This window comes from Coptis chinensis, chromosome 1 (assembly GCF_015680905.1).
Source record: "Coptis chinensis isolate HL-2020 chromosome 1, ASM1568090v1, whole genome shotgun sequence".
Lineage (NCBI taxonomy): Eukaryota > Viridiplantae > Streptophyta > Magnoliopsida > Ranunculales > Ranunculaceae > Coptis > Coptis chinensis.
This window is the reverse complement of record NC_141456.1, coordinates 3560070-3578349: the sequence shown is the minus strand read 5'-3', so window position 1 is coordinate 3578349 and position 18280 is coordinate 3560070. Positions and strand designations below refer to the sequence as shown.

The 18280-nt window shown below is 37.0% G+C and overlaps 5 protein-coding genes and 1 pseudogene across 9 annotated transcripts; 2 read left to right on the top strand and 4 right to left on the bottom strand.

Annotated features, from left to right (window-relative positions):
* Positions 1–2683: 2683 nt before the first annotated feature.
* On the top strand, positions 2684–5721 carry LOC147521402 (uncharacterized). The gene is given in 6 exon segments (XM_086564477.1): positions 2684–2833; positions 2913–3408; positions 3411–3757; positions 3882–3987; positions 4807–5012; positions 5136–5721. Coding segments are annotated over 5 exon segments (1269 nt in total). The 5' UTR covers positions 2684–2833; positions 2913–3069; the 3' UTR covers positions 5407–5721.
* A 1837-nt stretch (positions 5722–7558) lies between these two features.
* LOC147521401 (RNI-like superfamily protein) lies at positions 7559–10694 on the top strand. Of its 4 annotated transcripts, XR_015197397.1 has the most exons (4): positions 7572–7963; positions 8052–8117; positions 8861–9841; positions 10202–10694. XR_015197397.1 is itself a non-coding variant. In XM_086563846.1 (3 exons), exons 1-3 carry the CDS (start codon positions 7600–7602, stop codon positions 9760–9762), a joined length of 1332 nt encoding a protein of 443 aa, XP_086419972.1. In that variant the 5' UTR covers positions 7573–7599; the 3' UTR covers positions 9763–9980. The 4 variants fall into 4 exon arrangements, 2 of the variants coding, with proteins under 2 accessions (XP_086420082.1, XP_086419972.1); XM_086563846.1 differs by lacking the exon at positions 10202–10694 and having other exon boundaries at positions 7573–7963; positions 8861–9980; XR_015197467.1 differs by lacking the exon at positions 8052–8117 and having other exon boundaries at positions 7574–7963.
* Positions 10556–11501, bottom strand: LOC147521400 (kunitz trypsin inhibitor 5 pseudogene; annotated as a pseudogene). Its single transcript, XR_015197657.1, has one exon. The product of XR_015197657.1 is annotated as a kunitz trypsin inhibitor 5 pseudogene (transcript).
* Positions 11502–12020: 519 nt separating this feature from the next.
* Positions 12021–13283, bottom strand: LOC147521399 (putative GEM-like protein 8). The gene is made up of 2 exons (XM_086564251.1): positions 12717–13283; positions 12021–12589 (listed from the first exon to the last, which is right to left on the bottom strand). The coding sequence occupies exons 1-2, from the start codon at positions 13059–13061 to the stop codon at positions 12413–12415; spliced, it is 522 nt and encodes a 173-aa protein (XP_086420377.1). The 5' UTR covers positions 13062–13283; the 3' UTR covers positions 12021–12412.
* Positions 13284–14393: 1110 nt separating this feature from the next.
* LOC147521398 (RING-H2 finger protein ATL80-like) lies at positions 14394–14924 on the bottom strand. The gene has a single exon (XM_086565624.1). The coding sequence runs from the start codon at positions 14922–14924 to the stop codon at positions 14394–14396; it is 531 nt and encodes a 176-aa protein (XP_086421750.1).
* A 1529-nt stretch (positions 14925–16453) lies between these two features.
* On the bottom strand, positions 16454–17785 carry LOC147521397 (F-box/kelch-repeat protein At1g57790-like). Its single transcript, XM_086564070.1, has one exon. It carries the CDS (start codon positions 17518–17520, stop codon positions 16504–16506), a length of 1017 nt encoding a protein of 338 aa, XP_086420196.1. The 5' UTR covers positions 17521–17785; the 3' UTR covers positions 16454–16503.
* Positions 17786–18280: the final 495 nt, after the last annotated feature.

Sequence of the window (18280 nt, the reverse complement as noted above, 5' to 3'; positions counted from 1 at the left end):
CACAAGTTTGTCATTGACCTAAAAATTATAATTTGTGTTGGGCACCCCCAACTACATTAAGGTAATTTGTAGCCAATTTATTTAACATTTATCTTCTTTTCTCCCACATTCCTAATTCCTAAACTATACCATAAATCTTAAATTTCGAAACACTAAATTGGAAGACCCAAACTTTTTAGAACATGAAGACGAACCATTTAATAAACAAATGAACAAACGATGGCCTATAGATTCTAGCTCATGTAAGTTTCATATACCCTGAAACTAAGTTAGTTGCAAACTTGGATTATCGAAAAATGGTTAGTTGCAAACTTGCAATAGAGAACATATAGCTGAAATTCTACATCATAATACTGTTCAGTAGTAGCTTATAGAATTTGATGGTCACTAACTATTGCTATGAAGTTTTTTAAAAGTACCCCCCCATTGGGACACTCTGTCGTAACACTTTCTTTTGAATTTAGTGGTCCAATATTATTAGTATAATGTTTTGCTTACACTAAAACATGAATATAATAAAATGTTCGAGGTTAAGTGACTATGCCCAAATTCATACAATCAACACCTACTTCAAACAATTCAAACAACCATTCACCAATAACAATTGGTATAACACAACAAACACCTATAGAGTATAACTATAACCCAACATCAAAGAACATTAATTGTTCCTAGCCAAACAACCAAACAAGATTAACTTCACCACACCAAATTCGAATTTTCATTCTCCTAGTCTAACCACATCCAAAACAGAAGACATGCACTTCCATAGGCAATCTTCACAACCTTGCGCACACAAAATCAGCAACACGATTTTTTCCCTCAATGCGGTATTTCATCAAACAACTTTAGTGCCAAAAGCCAAACAGACAACCAATTAAGGCTCAACAGACCCAATTCCGAATTCATTATAAAGTTGCTATGAGTTGCTGCAAGACAAATGTTAGAAACACTAAAGGAGATTAATTCGTAATTTAAAAACAAGTTAAAGTTTAATAAGTATGAGACTAAATATGTGTTTGCAAGGCTTGAAAGAAGTTTATCTATTTTTTTTTTTGGGTAGAAGATACAACGAGGGTCGAAGAAGAATGCGAAAAGAAACTTTCACTAAAAAAGGAATACCAAATAGACGTGTCGTTATTTTGTTTTTATTTTTAATCATTTGGCCTCCCCTTGCCTTTATTGGAAATACCCCAAATTAATTTGGGAAATATTATTGGATCTAGACCGTTATTGGAGTATGACAAAAAATTATATTAGTTATAGGGTATGGAAGTGTTTTTATGGGTGTGTCCAAGATCACCCATAAAAAACGGACTAGATTTTATCTCGAAAACAGAGAGGTTATTTAATGAGACCTAAATAATAGGAAGGTTATGTGGTATGAACCGATGGGATGGGATGGGATGGGATGAAGGAGTTTATATACTCAACCGGTTTAGAACTAAGGGGCTGAGCCTCATTTTTTAGTTTATCATGCTTAGTTTGCTTCCAGCCCAACCAAAACGTGACATATGTACACCAACCAAAATTTGAAAATAGGGTGTAAGTTTTCCCATTGTGCCCCTCTTCCCACCATGGCATGGCTTCTTCTTCCCTCAAATTTGAATCTTCTCTTTAGTTTGAATCAAATCTTTTGAATTTCCAGACAAAATGAAAGATTTAGAACTTGTATTCAAAGTTCAAACACATAATGTACAAATTGTAAAGAAAAAAAAACAAGATTAAATATTCATCAACATATACAATGGGGTTCTAAAAAAATTAATTTTCTTTTCTCCAATATCAATTTTTTTTTTCAAAATTATGGAAATTGAATAGTGGATTGTTTTTTTTAGGCTGAGTCCAATGACTCTTTATCCCCTTAAAAGTAAAACTAAAGTTAACAAATTTTACTATCTATCCTCATTTTATTATGTATATATACAAAAGATTTTACTCTCTATCCTCATTTTACTCTCGTATATATTAATGATTAGAGAGTAAAATCTGTTGACTTTAGCTTTAGTTTTAAGAGGAAATTAATATATATGATTTTAGCTCTACTTTTAAGGATAAAATGATATCCGTTCTCTATTTTTTAGAATTTTCATCTACCTGAAACCATAGCTAGTAAATTTGTGGACAACAAAAGTTCGATACGTCAATTATTCACCTAAGATTCGAAATTTTCAACAATAATACTTTTAAATATTCGGTCCAAAAAACGCTAACGTAAAAAAATATGATATCGTGTTTTAAACGGGTATAATACTAAATATATTTTTTAAAAATTGGCTATATATTTTACATTTAAAATTTTGATATATAAGTATATACCGTTTTTATTTTTATTTTTACAATTTTATTCATGAAAAATAATACAAATGTCATTTTTTAGCCAAATCTTTTTCATGTCGGCAATTATAAGCCCGACCCAACCATTTCGCTTAATTAAAATTCGCGGAATTATCCGGTTTATTCGGCCAAACCTTAACACGCTTAAACCTTATAATTAATTCAGGCGTGGGCGGGCGAATAATTGGGCGGGCGGGCATATTAGCATATATACCGATAGATTAACGCTAAAATTGTTGAAATTCCACCGAAAAGAAAGATTTTATAAAATAGAATATGCGAAGGTATCATACCCTGCCACAAGAATCTTCCACCCCATAATGTTGGACAGTTGTACGCGCTTCTGAATTTGAGTAACTAAAAAGGTTGCGTGGGAGAAGTTAAAAACAAGGTCAATAAAACACAAACACACAACATTCCCATCCTATATTAAAGGAATCATCTCTCTCCTCCCCAAACACAAAACCAAAAACAGACTTCCCCTCTCCATTCCCAGGTATGCATTTTTTTCATGCCCGACTTCGATTCCGGTTTCTATATTATGACTTAAATATTATTTTATTTTATTTTTGCAGCGACTTTTCTGGGAAAGCGACGGGCGGTTTGACTTGACCGACTCCTAATACAACACACTTTCCGTATGTTAAACGGGCTGTCAATGTTATTATTGACAGCCCGAGTCTTATTATTATAAATTTTGTTTCATTGGTAGCATAGGCATTGTTTCTATACATGGCTTCCTTTTCCGGAATCCTTAAACGACCAGTAACCGTCGCAGCTGCTGTTGCTATAGCTGCTACTGCCAATTTATCTTATAATCATTTTACTTCCTCCAAATCATGTAATGAGCCCCAGAAACAAGTGAACAAGTCATGGGCCTTTTCGACTTCATTGTCAACTAGAGTTCGTGTGCCTTTACCTAATAGTATTAAGGACTTGGCTCCTACTTCGAATTTGTATTTGACTCGGAATCCCTTGTTAAACTCCCTAGTGTCCCCAATTGCTTCTCATCCTTGTCTCCTTGCACTGCATCGATCTGCTGCGGGTTTTAATGATTCTAGGCATTTCAAACCTTTGCCCCTCCTGAGGTTATGTATAAATGGCATTTGCCTGAGCCGAATTTGCATAAAGTTTCTGATGATTCAGACTGTTTGTTGGCCAAGTCTCGAACAGTTGTGGTTTTGCTTGGATGGTTGGGAGCTAAGCAGAAACATTTGAAAAGATATGCTGATTGGTACACTTCCAGAGGGTACAATGTCATCACGTTTACATTTCCAATGAACGAGATTTTAAGTTACCAGGTAGGCGGAAAAGCTGAACAGCACATAGATATGCTTGTGAACCATCTCGCTGAATGGTTAGATGAAGAGCACGGCAAGAGCCTCGTTTTCCACACCTTCAGTAACACAGGCTGGCTAACGTAAGCTCTCTATCTCTCTCTCTCTGCGTACGCACATGTATGCTCTCGCCCAACTACATACAATGTGTTAGTTTGTTCATTTGGTTTTCCTCTAATTATTGTGTTGATTTATTTATTGCTGCAGATATGGAGTTGTTCTTGAGAAATTTCAGAATCAGGATCAAAGTTTAATGGGGAATATTAGAGGTTGTATTGTGGATTCAGCCCCTGTTGCAACACCAGATCCAAGGGTAAATTTTTATTTTGAGTTGCTTTTGAGATGCATATAATCTATACGTCTGTTATATTTATAATCTATATTTTTAACTTGTTGATCTCTGAATAACATGTATGCTTGCTGGAGGATATGGAATTAGTACACCAGTTTTACAGTATAACTCTGTAGATTTCTTATGTAAAAAGTTGTACTAACCGGCTCCACCCGGGATATTGATCTCGTATTATTACAAGAATCCCTGATCTCACTTCTTTGATGATTTAGGTTATTGGTCTGGATCCTTCACCTCAATTCAATACTCATCCAGCTCATATAAAACCACTGTTTCTATGTGTCAGTCTAAGCAGTTGTTATCAATTCAGATTACACGAAAGTGAAGGATTCTTTTTACTCGTGTAATTGATATCAAAACATGTAGGATTATTACTCATGTAATTGATATCGAAACATGTAGGATCATTTTCCCATGCAATCGATACCAAAACATGTAGGATTCTTTAAAGAATATGATTAAGTCCATTTGTAGGGAAAAGTTGAGTTTAAACTTTTGAGATATCCAAACATGTAGGATTCTCTCAGATATGGTGTTTGATAACCATTTCGTTTAAGGCACTTTGTTTATACAATTTCTAGAGTGTTAAAATGTTAAAGAAATTCGATAGATGTTGTAAATAAACATAGTGTGTGTGCTACATAAGAGAAATTAGTGCTTGCATGTGTTTTGTAATTTTAGTTCCTAGTGCCTACTTAAAGGTAATTATTTGATACCCCTCGAGTAATGTATGATAAACATTATGGATCTTCGGTATAACACCTTTCATTTTTTTCCCAGGTTTGGGCTTCAGGTTTCTCTGCTGCATTCTTGAAGAAGCAGAGCATTGCAACAAAAGGATCTGTTAGCTCCAATGGTTCTGGCGTCGGTGTTTTGGTTCACAACCAGACAATCATGGAATCCATACCTACTGTTGCTGAATCAGCTTTGCTAGTCGTCTTGGAAAAATTCTTTGAGGTGGTTCTGAATCTTCCAAAAGTGAACAGGTAATAATTTTAGCATTATCCTTACGTATTATTTATGCTTTAGTAAATTTTGTGATTTCATCTTGAAATTGAATGAAGAATCCAGACATAATCTTTTTTTTTTTTTTGTTTGTGGAATAACAGGAGGCTTTCTGATGTGATGGATCTTTTGTCAGTTGAACAACCTAAGTGCCCGCAGTTATACATATACAGTTCTGCAGACCGGGTTATTCCTGTTGAATCTGTGGAGTCTTTCATTGAGAAACAACGCAGGGCTGGGCATGAGGTTAGGGCATGCAATTTTGTCTCAACGCCACATGTTGACCATTATCGAAATGATCCTAGCCGTTATACATCACAGCTCACAAGCTTTTTAGAGGACTGTGTGCTGACTTGTTGCAAACATACTTCCTAACCCGTAACTTACCTTGTCACTTATTCTTTTCCATAATTTTATACTGTACACACACCCAATTCGTCTTAATTGTAATCTTCGCTGCTTCCCCTTACCCCATTGATATCGAGATATATCATTTTACTCAGAATAATACTTAGCGTTCTTGGTTGTATATTGTTATTTGCGATTTGTCAAGTGTTGCAAATATAAACACACACCAAGCAATCCAACAGAAAGCGAAGAAGATTTTGCTCTAAATTCTTTTGTAATTTTTTTTTTCTATATTTGGAATTTTCAAAGTTGAGAATATATACTGTTATTCAGGATTGTCTTCCTCTGATTGTATGTAATATCCCATTTGAAAATCTTAGTATTATGCAAGTCTGTAATACGGATGCCATCATGATACTTTGTCCACCTAAAGTCTTATATGGACAGAAGAAAGTAAAAATTAGCGTACTATGGCTTGGAACTGAAGTTGGCCATGGCCATTTGAATTTCTTGAATTTGTTATCAATGAAATGTTTTGGCCTATGGTGCTAGTCCACGAGTGATGCACACGATCAAAGTTGGTTGGATCTTCAAACTCTCCAAGTTTATGGTACACATACAAACTTTCCGGCAAGTAGTTCAAAAACTGATAAAAAGGTTCCGGCAAGTAGTTCAAAAATTGATAAAAAGGTTCCGGCAAGTAGTTCAAAAACTGATAAAAACGTGGTTAAACTGTTAAAGTGTATACACCTGACTCCACTAGAGGCCTAGTTTTTGAGTCTCTTTGCGACCCTTTGGTAGTTAAAATTGGAGGAATTGTTAACTAGAGAAGCAACCCTATGGCAGCAAAAGGCAGAGAATAATTGGATAAAAGACTATGTTAGGAAACACCAAATACTTTCATTTGTCTACAATTTATAGAAAGAAGAAGAATAACATTACGAAATTGAAAGGTGATGGAGGTGTATGGAGGAGGGCAGGGAGAAGGTGGGAGCCATCAATGTTTTTTTTTCACATCTTTTTATGACAAATAACCCATAACCTAATAATGAGATTCTCCATTTATTTGAACCTATAATCATGGATAGAGAAAAAAGTATGCTTACTGTTATTCCTACTGGTGATGAGATCTGGGATGTCTGGGATGTAGTAAAAAAGACGGGGCCTTAAAAGCTCCTATCCCTGATGGATTCCAAGGAGTCTTTTTCCAAAATTGTTGGGATATAGTGGGAGAAATTGCGGTGGAAACTGTGAAAATTTATTTTTATTAGGTATCCTAGAACCCAATTTAAATGAAACATTCATATCTCTAATACCAAAAATCCCTAATCCATATTATATTGCAAAATTTAGACCCATTAGTCTTTGTAATTTTATGTACAAGATTATTTATAAACTGCTTGCAAACAGACTAAAATCACATCTACAAAGATTGTTTCTCCATTTTAAGGTGCTTTTGTGAAGGGTTGTTGTACTAGTGATAATATAAGACTCACAAGTGAAATATTTTATAATATGAAGAATATGAAAAAAAAAAAAAAAATGTTGGATGACAATGAAGCTGGATATGAAGAAGGCATATATGATCAAGTTGAATAAGAGTTTTTGTATAAGATTATGAGAAAGTTGGGTTTTGGTTTTTTTTTTTGCTAAAGATAATTTAGAAACACGATATCATAAGAAGGTATCCAAAATCTCAAATTCTCCGAATTTGAACCAAATGATCCGTGGTTGATCCCGCAAGTAGCATGATAAAAAGGGCCTAAGTATGCTCAGGCTAGCATGAAGGAAAATAATCCCATTGAATACCATATGGCTTTGAACAACTTAGGTATTGATTTCTATAGTTTCTGGCCTAAGATAATCTTTGACGGGTATTGATAGGGTGACTAGCCAGAAAAAGAAGAGATGAGGACAAAAAAAAGGGTTTTTATTGGAGGGAAAAAAAAAAAAAAAAAAAAAAAGAAAGTTGAAAAAATTGATAATTAAAATGGATTTTTTTTGAAAGTTGGGCATTGTATAATTTTCAATTATTTGATTTAAAAGTGGGCCAAACAACCTTTAGTGGGTTAGTTGGATCTCGTACTTTGTTGTTCTGTAACCAAAAAAAAAAGTTAAAAAATGGATTTTGAAAAACATAATGGGCCACAATAATAGTGCTTTGTTGTTCTGTTAAAAGTTAAAACATAATAAAAATAATTTTCTCTCTCCTACTCGTCAATGGCAACTTCTTCTTCTTCTTCTTCTTCTTCTTCAGAAAATAGGATTTGTATTAACGAGAGACTAACAGACGACGAACTTGGAGCAATTTTATCCAAGTTGGAGTGTGATAAAGATAAAGAAGGATTTGGTTTAGTATGCAAAAGATGGTTGTACTTACAGAGCACCGAAAGAAAGAAGCTTTGTGCACGTGCTGGTCCTCTGATGCTCCAAAAAATGGCTGATAGATTCACTCACCTCATAGAATTAGATCTTTCCCAGTCTTCTTCTCGTTCTTTCTTTCCTGGCGTTACTGACTCTGATCTTTCCGTTGTTGCTTCTGCTTTTGGTTGCTTGCACATTCTTAAGTTGCAAAACTGTAAAGGTTTGTTTTTTAAATCATAAGAAGACAGAACAAGTTTATTTCATACTAATGGAACACTCACTATTTTTTTTTTTTTTTTTTTTGGTAGGTAAGCCTGTTTTAAATGAGATCAGTAACTCTTTGATGCTGGCAGGGTTCGAGCCCCAGACCTCTGGTATCATCACCCAAAGGTTTTACCGACTTTGCTAGTCGGCACCTATGTTAAAATTTAGATGAACAAGACTTTATGTTCTGCCTGCTTAATTGATAATGTGGACACAGTGTTTATTGTTAAGTACAACCACATCTTAGAATGAGTAGAATCTGACTGAAATCCCAATTGTTGCGTAGTTCAGTACAACCCAGAATGTAGATGCATACTTGACCATGTCTATATTTACCAGAGTTTTGATTTGGAACAAGTTATTTGTGCTAGTTTTCTGATACTCGATTCTATTAGTTTGTCAAACTTGAAAACAAAGACCTCGACATCTAACCCAAGCTTAGTAACTGACCATCAATCCTGTTCAACATCTTCCAAGGATTAGGTAATGCAACGAGCGGCTAACATGATGGATGATGACATGCTGCTAATATGATGTCTATAAAATAATTCTCAGACAACTCTTATCTCAACTCAATAATCTACTAACTATTGGTTAATCTACTTGAGGGAGCAGATCACCCTATAATACTTGGTTCCTTAGAAGTATAATTCAACATATGGAATTTCTCTTTTGCTACTGTAGAAAGAGGTCGTTGCCTTACGTCTCTTATCCGGGTCTTCCTTCAGCATGATACGACTGGCACATTAATTTTCATCTTTCAAACGACATTCACCCTCCACCCTCCACCCCCCAAATCCCGACAATCTTATTCCAAATAATCGCAGTTTTCTTTTCATTAACTTTTGTGCAGGGGTTACTGACGTTGGAATGGTTGCTCTTGCAAATGGACTTCCACATCTGCAGTCATTGGATGTATCATATTGCAGAAAGATCACAGACAGGGGTCTGGAAGCCATTGCAAAGGGTTGCAACTTGAGAAGCTTGCATCTTGAAGGATGCAAATTTGTTACTGACAAATTATTGCAGGCCCTTGCTGAGAACTGCCTCAATCTAGAAGAGTTGGGGCTGCTGGGATGCATTAAAATAACTGATATGGGCCTCGCGGTTCTTGTTGATGGTTGTCGCCAGATAAAGAGTTTAGATGTCAGTAAGTGTAGCAATGTTGGAGATGCGGGAGTGTCATGTGTCTCAAAGGCTTGTTCTTCTTATCTTATGACCTTTAAGTTATTGGATTGTCACAAAATAGGGGACGGTTCCATCTTTTCTTTGGCCCAGTCCTGCAAGAATCTTGAGATTCTGGTCATTGGCGGCTGCCGTAACATTTCAGATGAATCTTTGAAGTCACTGGTCCTTGCTTGTAATCACAGTTTAAAGTTCCTACGGATGGATTGGTGTCTGAATGTTTCTGATACTACTTTAGGCTGTGTCCTTTCACAGTGTGGAAGCCTAGAGGCCCTTGACATTGGGTGCTGTGAGGAGGTAACTGACGGGGCTTTCAGAAAGATAGGGAGTGCAGGTTTTGAGTCAAGATTAAAGTTTTTGAGGGTCAGCAACTGTCCGAAGATAACAGTTTCTGGGATAGAAATGCTTTTGGATTCATGCAAATCCCTCGAATATCTAGACGTTAGGTCATGCCCAAATGTTACAGAAGCAAGCTGTTATCAGGCTGGGTTACGGTTTCCTGACTGCTGTAAAGTAAACTTCACTGGTAGCTTATCACAGCTAGATGCACTTGTTGATGTTTTTCTGTAAAAGTATCAGTAAGCCAACAGGTCTTTTGAAGAATCCAGGCACACAAGCAGTCTTCATATCTCGGAAAGTGCAACAGAAGGTGACACCAGTTTCACACTCTTGTGTTTGTATTTTAGTCTCACTTCTCCCATGTTCTGCGTTTGTGCTATAATTTTATTGAATAACAGAAAGAATGTATGAATAATGCTAGTTTGAGTGGAGGTGTATAGTTTACCTTTGATGTTATGTGTTATTCCAAGAACTATTCACATTTTACAGCGAATTGTCGCCCTGGTATTTTCTTCTTCAAAAATGAAGAAGAAATGCTGCCTTGATATTGATTTGTCCTGCCACTGCGTCTGCTTTTATTGTGATAAACACATTTGGTCAAACCAGCTACATGGTAAATTGATTGGCTTGAATTTCTGATCTTGTCCGTTATTGTTTGCTTGACTTGTAGTTGTGTATAAAGTTTTGGCCGGCGCCCTTCATATGTAGGCTTTCTTGCTTCTACCATCAATTCGATTTATGACCCAACGAGAAGGAAGCAAGAGTTGAACTAATCCTATCCGAATGAAGCACGATGCTGGCCTAATTTTGACTGTTTATCAGTTACTATGCTTTGATTAAGGGTAGGCTTTGGCAGGAGGCTTGAGATGTGGGTCAACTGCACCAATCAGCTTTGGACGAAGGCAAGGGAGAAGGCCTTTTTAAGTCAAATGTCGACTGGATCTCAATATGGTAGGAGATTCCGTAGACCAGCAACCTGTCAAATCAGTCCTTCCTAGTCAACAAATATATGGGTGGCTGGAAATACAAAGAACAATCTACTGGATATAGTGAAGTTGCTTAAGTCTACTTTCCATGATGAAGGTAATAAGGTATGAGCCTTGCTCTATAATGAAAATCAAGACTTTTAACAGAAATATAGCATTTTATTCTTTTACATTCTACGTTTAGTATTGAGAAACTGCTTTATTAGGTTCACTCTTTCTTCAACATAATTGGAAATGGCACGTCGCTCAATCCCAACCATCTCTTCCCATCTTCAAGAAAAACACCCACATCTCCACATATAACCTTGCAAAAGTTACAAACAGTGGGGCAGAATACGAGCTTGTAGTCATGCATATAACTTTCTATCTTAAACCAGTTGCTAACTGTTCCTACACCTGGATTCCCAACCCTGCCACCAGTTGTTACATACCTACGACCACTTACTCCGTCGATACTGCCAAGTCTCCAGGCTGTTGATTGTACGCAGATGGTTGCTGCAGAGAAAACGAAATTCATGTCTGTCGATACTTGCACAAACTTATCTGTAGCATTGATAGGTAAAAGTCTCAAAGGAAGACCCTTAGACACTTCCAAGATTTCCTGTGCCACATAGAAGGGGCATGTCTTATTTCTTAAACCTAGTGCCAGGCCACCACCCATTCCTCGGACAACTGGCAGGATGTAGTACTTCTTATTGGCTTGGACTTTTTGACCATCGAGGTCGAGCACCGTTGTGCCTGTTGCTGCATCGACAGGAAATGGTAATGGTACTAACGTGATGGAGGAGATGAAGAGAACTGATGTAAGTAAGGTGATACTCATGGTTTTCATGTTTACACTTGGATCGGAGAAAGTTATTACATAGAAAACTGGGAGTGCTAATAGCTGTTTTGGTTGGGATATATAGTATGGCAGCAGTTGAAAGCGTCGCGTTAATACGCGAGGATAGACAATGAAGATGTTGTCCACTAGTAGAATAAAATAGCCTAGTGGTAGACCATCACCATGTGCTCTATCTGATATCTGCTTTTACTGGGTTTCCCAGTAATAAGGCAAATGAAATTATTGACATTGAGCACAAGCAACCAAAAATTGGTTTCATTTTAAAAGTCGTGGGATAAGATCCTGATTCGTAGTGTCGTGAACACTAGTTTTCCATGCTAGACCTTGACTTTATGTATAAGTGACTATCTAAGAACTGTCGTTTTGGTTTAGACAATTGCTGATGCTTAATGAAGGCCGTTTTATCAGGAAAACAAAGAGAGAGGAGATAGGTTATTTGGCAATATTTATGCTTAAACTGACTTGTAAATTGCAATGCATAAGAATTCTCCAATGCAAGCGACAAATTAAAAAAAGCTTGTTGGATGACTTGGAAGTTGCAACGTTTTAATTGGTAGTAGATTCAGTCGTTTTTTATGGCATGACAACGCCTTCAATGGAAGTAGTAAACAAAATGGCTGAGGCTTGTAGGCCTGTGTATTAAGAAAAAGAACACGTACTTGTGTTGGAAAGTCAATGTGCATAATCTCAAAGGAGTTATGATCACCTGAACTGACAAATACAGGCAACTGTCATCTCCTTGTGTTCTTAATTGTACATTTCTACAACAGTAAATGGCACATTGTTGGATCACTGTTCGCTAGTCGTTACAGCCCGACGTTACTGCAAATGCTCAGTCTCGTATATGGTGCACTCATTAGGCAATTGTAGTCACAAAGCTCTGAGCCTCCAAAATTGCACTAGCTAGTACATCTATTATAGTATGGTTGCTCTTATGGATATGCTGTAACTAGAATTGGATACGTATGTTACAGTGGATAAACCCTTCATTTTGTACAAGACTTTGTAAATTCTTTTCATTTGTTCATTTCTCATCTAAGTGTTTAGCTATTTAGGAATGCTGAGAAATGGCCTGTTGAAGATACTTGAAAGCTTTCTGATAATTCACAAACCCCATAAACCAGAAGTCGAAATTATCCACAGTAACTATCTCTAAATACTTTTGAGTTGGCTTGTTAACGTTCTCACTTTGCGTTGCTCTCTTTATCTTCCGTAGTGGAATTATCACCTGCAGAAAAATGCCCAAGATGCCGATGGTCAGAATATTCTTCGAAACAATAATTTGGCTTCAAAATCATGCATGCACCATACTTCAAAGAAAATTTTGATGAATGCAATAAACAAACTGTGATTACCTTGTAAGGGGTTCTAACCAACTCTCCGGATGGTGAAGTCAATGTAAGAGATTTCTCACTGCAAAATGCAACTTTTTCAGTGGAGATAAAGAGGAGGCCAGCTATAGGACCTGCTGTGGTTGAGAAATAGCATTGAGAAACCTTCAACAGCTTCTCTTCTTCATTAACACTGAATAACTGTCTGAAGACCTTGTGCACTCCACCACCTTGAACAATCCTAGCACCCAAGCTCAACTTTCTCTTCACGGTTTTATATATCTTAGGTCCCAACTTCACATGCTCTCGCATCCCGTCTGTGAAACTGCTAGGAAATTCATAAGCTTGACCTGGGACTGGGTTCTTCATATTGAATTTCTACCTGTTCTAAGCCTAGCTAAACACGTACTTGTCTCTACAAGTCTATATATAACAACAAATGTTCTTCTGCAGAGAGAAATGGAATGGAAACAGAAGCTTGGAAGGGTAGAGCAAGCTTGGAATGTATCAATGTATTTAAAGGAACAAAAGTTGGGTCGTGAGTCACAACTTTCCACTTGCAGAGTCATCTCTGGCTCATCGCCAGGAATAAATTAAAGGTGCTTGCTAGAGAAAATAAAGAAGATTCCAACTTCCAAAGGTTGGTATGTGTCATGAGTCATGACTTTTCAAAAGAGTATGGAGGAGATAAGTCTTGAATCTTTCTCTTGTGAATCTTTCCAACCAAGTGTAGAATAGAGGTTATGTCATTCATGGAGATAATTTGTTTTTTAAGAAGCATAAACTTTTTCAACTTACACATTTTATGATAATTTGAAGTAGTTCAAATTTCTTGATATGTTCAAACTTCCAGAAGTGCCATTTATATTTTTGTCAAACATTCTAAACATTTCATAATATGGGAGGTGAAGTCAGTGAACTTTGGCGGTTTGATTAACTTACTTCGTCTTGAAAATGGTATTTAACAACATTTGTTAAAAAAAAAAAATGCTAAAAGAATCTGATACCCAAATTTTAATGTGAAGAGGCTGCGAAAACCAAATCCATTTGTAAAAAATTAACATGTAAAAATAGATTTGTGCATTTGGGTGTCATGAGTCATGAGTGCATGCATACTTTTGGAATTTGGATAGAGCAAGAATCAATCTAACATGTTACGTGGTTATGAGTCAGCACCATTGCTGACTATTGGTGTCCATTAAGCTTTTTAGGTGGCTTTCTTTCTTTATAGCTGATGAGTGGAAAAATATAAAGAGAAAGCACATTCCACGACCAAATCCTGTTAGCAAAGGTGTTTACTTAGCCATGATATTTGCGGTTGTCAGTCATAAGACTGAATCAATGAAATAAAAAAAAGGAAGGAGGTTGGAGAAAGATAATAAAATGTTTGGAAAAGGTTAGTTTAAGACTGAAGAATAGCAAAACAATGCTGCAAGTTTGTACGTGTCTATGTTACTTAATTGATTCACAAGCTTTGCTTGGTATATATGGTGTTATATATCCAGTTTCCTAGCCTGTGATTATACCTCCATCACCTCAACTGCGCAATGTAGTTATCAATCCCAAAACAAATCAAACAAAATTTAGCTTTTATTTGCTGACTTACAACAAAAAAATTGAAATCCAGTTCCATGACTTGGACTAGTATATTCAACTATCTAACTTTACATGCAAGTTAAAGTGCCATACAAGATAAAACAACTAGCCAGAAATAGAAGCACGACAAAGGGGGCACTTTTGCTTCCTATTATCAGTGTCAACATTGATCCATTGATTTATGCAATAAGTATGAAACCTGTGGTTGCACCGTGGAAGGCTCATAACAGTCATAAGTTGCCCTTGTTTCATTTCATCAAAACAGATTGAGCATTCAATAGGCTCGGATAATGATGGTCTGTAATTTGAAATTGGGGCTCTTTGCTGACTACTTTGCAACAATTGCACGACTGATTGAGTTTGAGCTGTTGTTTGTGGAGAACTACTTGATACTTGTGTACCTAATGGCTGGGTTCTTCTGGCCACAGCACGTCTTCCTCTTCTTCCTTCTGCCTCTCCGAAACAGCCCAATATAATGCCAATAAGACAGCCCACAACTAACATTAGCAGAAAAACAGCAACATTATCTTGGGGATAATGAACATGATTACGAGGAGGAGGAGGAGGAGGTGGAGTATAATCATAAGTTGTAGGACTAGTAGGAGAAGCAATGGGTGGGGGTGGAAAGCTGCGCATGTTTATTCACTTTATTGAGGAGAGAAAAGTGAAAGCTGATGTTTTGCTATTGAACTTCGACAAGACTACGTAGCCTCCATTACTTGCAGGACAAATTTTGATGAAAGATGGACTCTGGCGTGTTCTTCATTTTACTTTGGAACTTGGAAGCGAGTTAAAACACAACTATATCTAGAAAGATCTTAAATAATTATCCTTGAGGAAATAAATCTGTTTCGCAAAGTTACCAACTATTCGCCTTGATTGAATGCATTATGCTATAGATAGATCGGACCATGACTATCTTCTATGGCCATTTCTATTTCATTAGACTTCTTGTAATGCACTACTCCTAGTAGTGCCAGACTCCTAGTAGTCCACTACTCTGCACTTTAGCTCTACAACCATTGATAAACTCTCTTTCCTAAGAAGAGAAGAACATCAAACTACTACCCACAACTATTTATAGGTTATGAGAAAAAAAGAGACCCCTAAAAACACTGAAACTTTCGATGCTCGGTGGAAAACAAAACAAGTTTGGGTTATTGGTCAAACACTAAAGAGATAAACCCCCATTGGTGGATCTCCGATGTGGGACTATCTACACAAAGTGGAATAACACCATTTGTATACGAAGGTTGGGTATACGAAGGTTGGGGCGTTGGGCTAATCTTGGAGATGCTCTTGGACCTTAGTATGTCCAAAGAGGCAAAGAACCATCTTCAGTACTACGATTCCAAACATGTAAAATACAAACACTTTAGATATCAATAACAACTGAGGCTATGACTGATACTGTGATACATAGATTCAGCCAAAAATAATGCAGAGTTTATATTAGAGATTATAAGATAGTACGTGCCAAAATACAATATTCACTCTCCTAACGGTATCTTAAGATTTTGGCAAGGAATTTGTTAAGAAATCTACTATTGATAAATTCAAACTCCTTAAGCTCTTCATCATCAACAGAAGCATCACGTTCACGTTCACACTCACTGAACTTCTTACAGTAGTCGATGACCAACGACAGGATGTTGCTAGTGATTTGGAGAAGAGGAATCTCATCGTCCACGCACCCGTCTTCGATCATGTGTTTAATTGTTTGAGATTCAAGCACAACTGCTACTTCCACAACAAATGCTTCGCCATCACTGCTCTTTAATGTCACCGTCTTCTTCTCTGTCATTGTAAGAGAATATACCTGGAAAATATTTGTGGGCAGTGGGCTTAGGGCGACTGAGCTTAGATGACGCGGACACTTTTTAGTGAATCTATATAGCCACTAATCCACAACCCTTTCTGTACAACTTTCTGTACAAATTCATTCCATACTGCTCCTCATTCTCTGATACTCAACTATAAGCTACAGACATCCAAGCTCATTACAATCTGCAATCTCACAAGAACGTACTCTTTGCATAAACATATACAGCATGTCCCAAAATTAATATCGGTAACAAGTGACAATGAGGATACGTGTATTAAAACACTTTTGAGTTTTGACTACATACAGATCTGAATTGATAAATCATGATAAAACATTCTCTGATAATAAAGTTGGTTGAATCCAAGTGCAATGCAACTGCTCTTGTGTATACTAATAGAAATCACTCCTAGGATAGTTGTCAAAAGAAGAGTGCCATGCACTAGTTGCAAGAGAATAGGACACATAATTGTCCTTGCCACCAAAGGTTATCGGAAAATAAATCTTGTTCTTCATTCCTTTAGTTACTGCCTTCATTGATATAGACGTAGAACGACTGACAAGAACCATCTGATCACCCAAGCAATAAACAGGGCTCCATTTCAATTCATTTTGCCAAGTGACCAACTTGTAAATTGATAACAAATTTCCATTGCACAGAACCAAATAATTTTGGTCAACAGATTTATAAGGTTCAGCCATATTACGGAGTACCGTCCAATCACAACTGCCTCCCTCTAGATGAAAGACTCCCAGGTGTCTTTCATAACTTAAACAATAGAATGCTCCATCAAAGAAAACTGGATTGTTATTACAAAGGATGATCTTGACGCAATTCCTATACTGACTCCAAGTCCAAGCTTCTTCTCGTAAACGCAAATAACAGATGTTAACCAAATCACATGTCAAGGTACTGACACCAAACACAATACAGTCCGAAGATGTTGGCAAGCACGAAAAGGATAGACCACTAAATGCAAAATGCCTGGGCAAATCTGGAAGCTCGATGGTGACCATATCAAAAGGGTTGAAGAAAAACATAGAACGGTCACCTTTGGACATTAGCAACCAACCAAAGCTGGAGAAGCAGATCCTAGCACCGAGCAACTCTGGCATATAGAAGCAATGAGTAAGATTAGACACCGGGTCAAGGAAGCTGCACATGCTTCTGTCTCTATTGGAGTACATGAGCCAAGGACATCGAGTTGTTGAGCAAATCAGATCCAAAACTGGATGAACAGATGATGCCAATGTTTTACAAGTAGCGTGAAAATTCCTGTAATCAACAGCTGAAGGGAGTTGCTTTAATGTCAACAACAGAGCATCAATGGAGAGGTCAATCCAGTGAGTCCCTTTTGATTCCTCAACATTTGCCTTAATGATTGCAACAGTGTCGTTGGTCTTGCCCATCGGTGAGAAGAAAGGTTTCCGTAAATCAGGACAAGGCAAATATACTGAGAAGCTCTCATCTTCCAAACAAAATACATATAAACTCTTTTGTCCTCCAGAAAAGTGAAATAAATTTGATTTCCTCTCATTCTTGACGTGGTACCAGAGCAAGACATACAACCATAATCTGATAAGATGAACACTTGTTCACCAAGGCTAACCACTTCCACTCAAACCTCTTTAGAGAAATCAATCTTAAAAACCTCAACACGTTTGATCACTTTATAATTTCTGCCCATCAAATGTTTCCACCATGTACTTACGATAATGCTGAGTTTTAGGACACAATTGAGGCTTCTCGATGTCCAGCTCCAGCAATCTGACCGACAAGGTGCCACAAGGATTTCTTTCGATAGTAGCAAACATATTTTTAAAATTGAGTGCGTAGAGAGTTCCATGGGTGGAAGTTACTACACTGTCAATGAAGTCATCCAAGTCATCTTCTAGTTTATAGTAGTGTTTAATCCATTTTTCACCCTCTAGTTGAAAAGACAAAATGTAGCTCCTACCTATAAACAAAATCATACAATCTGGACATGTCAGGGGGAGCTGTCAGAATACACTTACCAAGTCCATCAACAACGTCCTGCGAATCCCACCAAGGTAGATAAATTGTTTCTCGTGTAGAGGGATTCCACAAAGAACAACAGTCATGTTCTACTTTATTGCTCCTCCCATTTATACCACGATAGTCTTTTACTGAAGTTGTGTTTCTCAATAT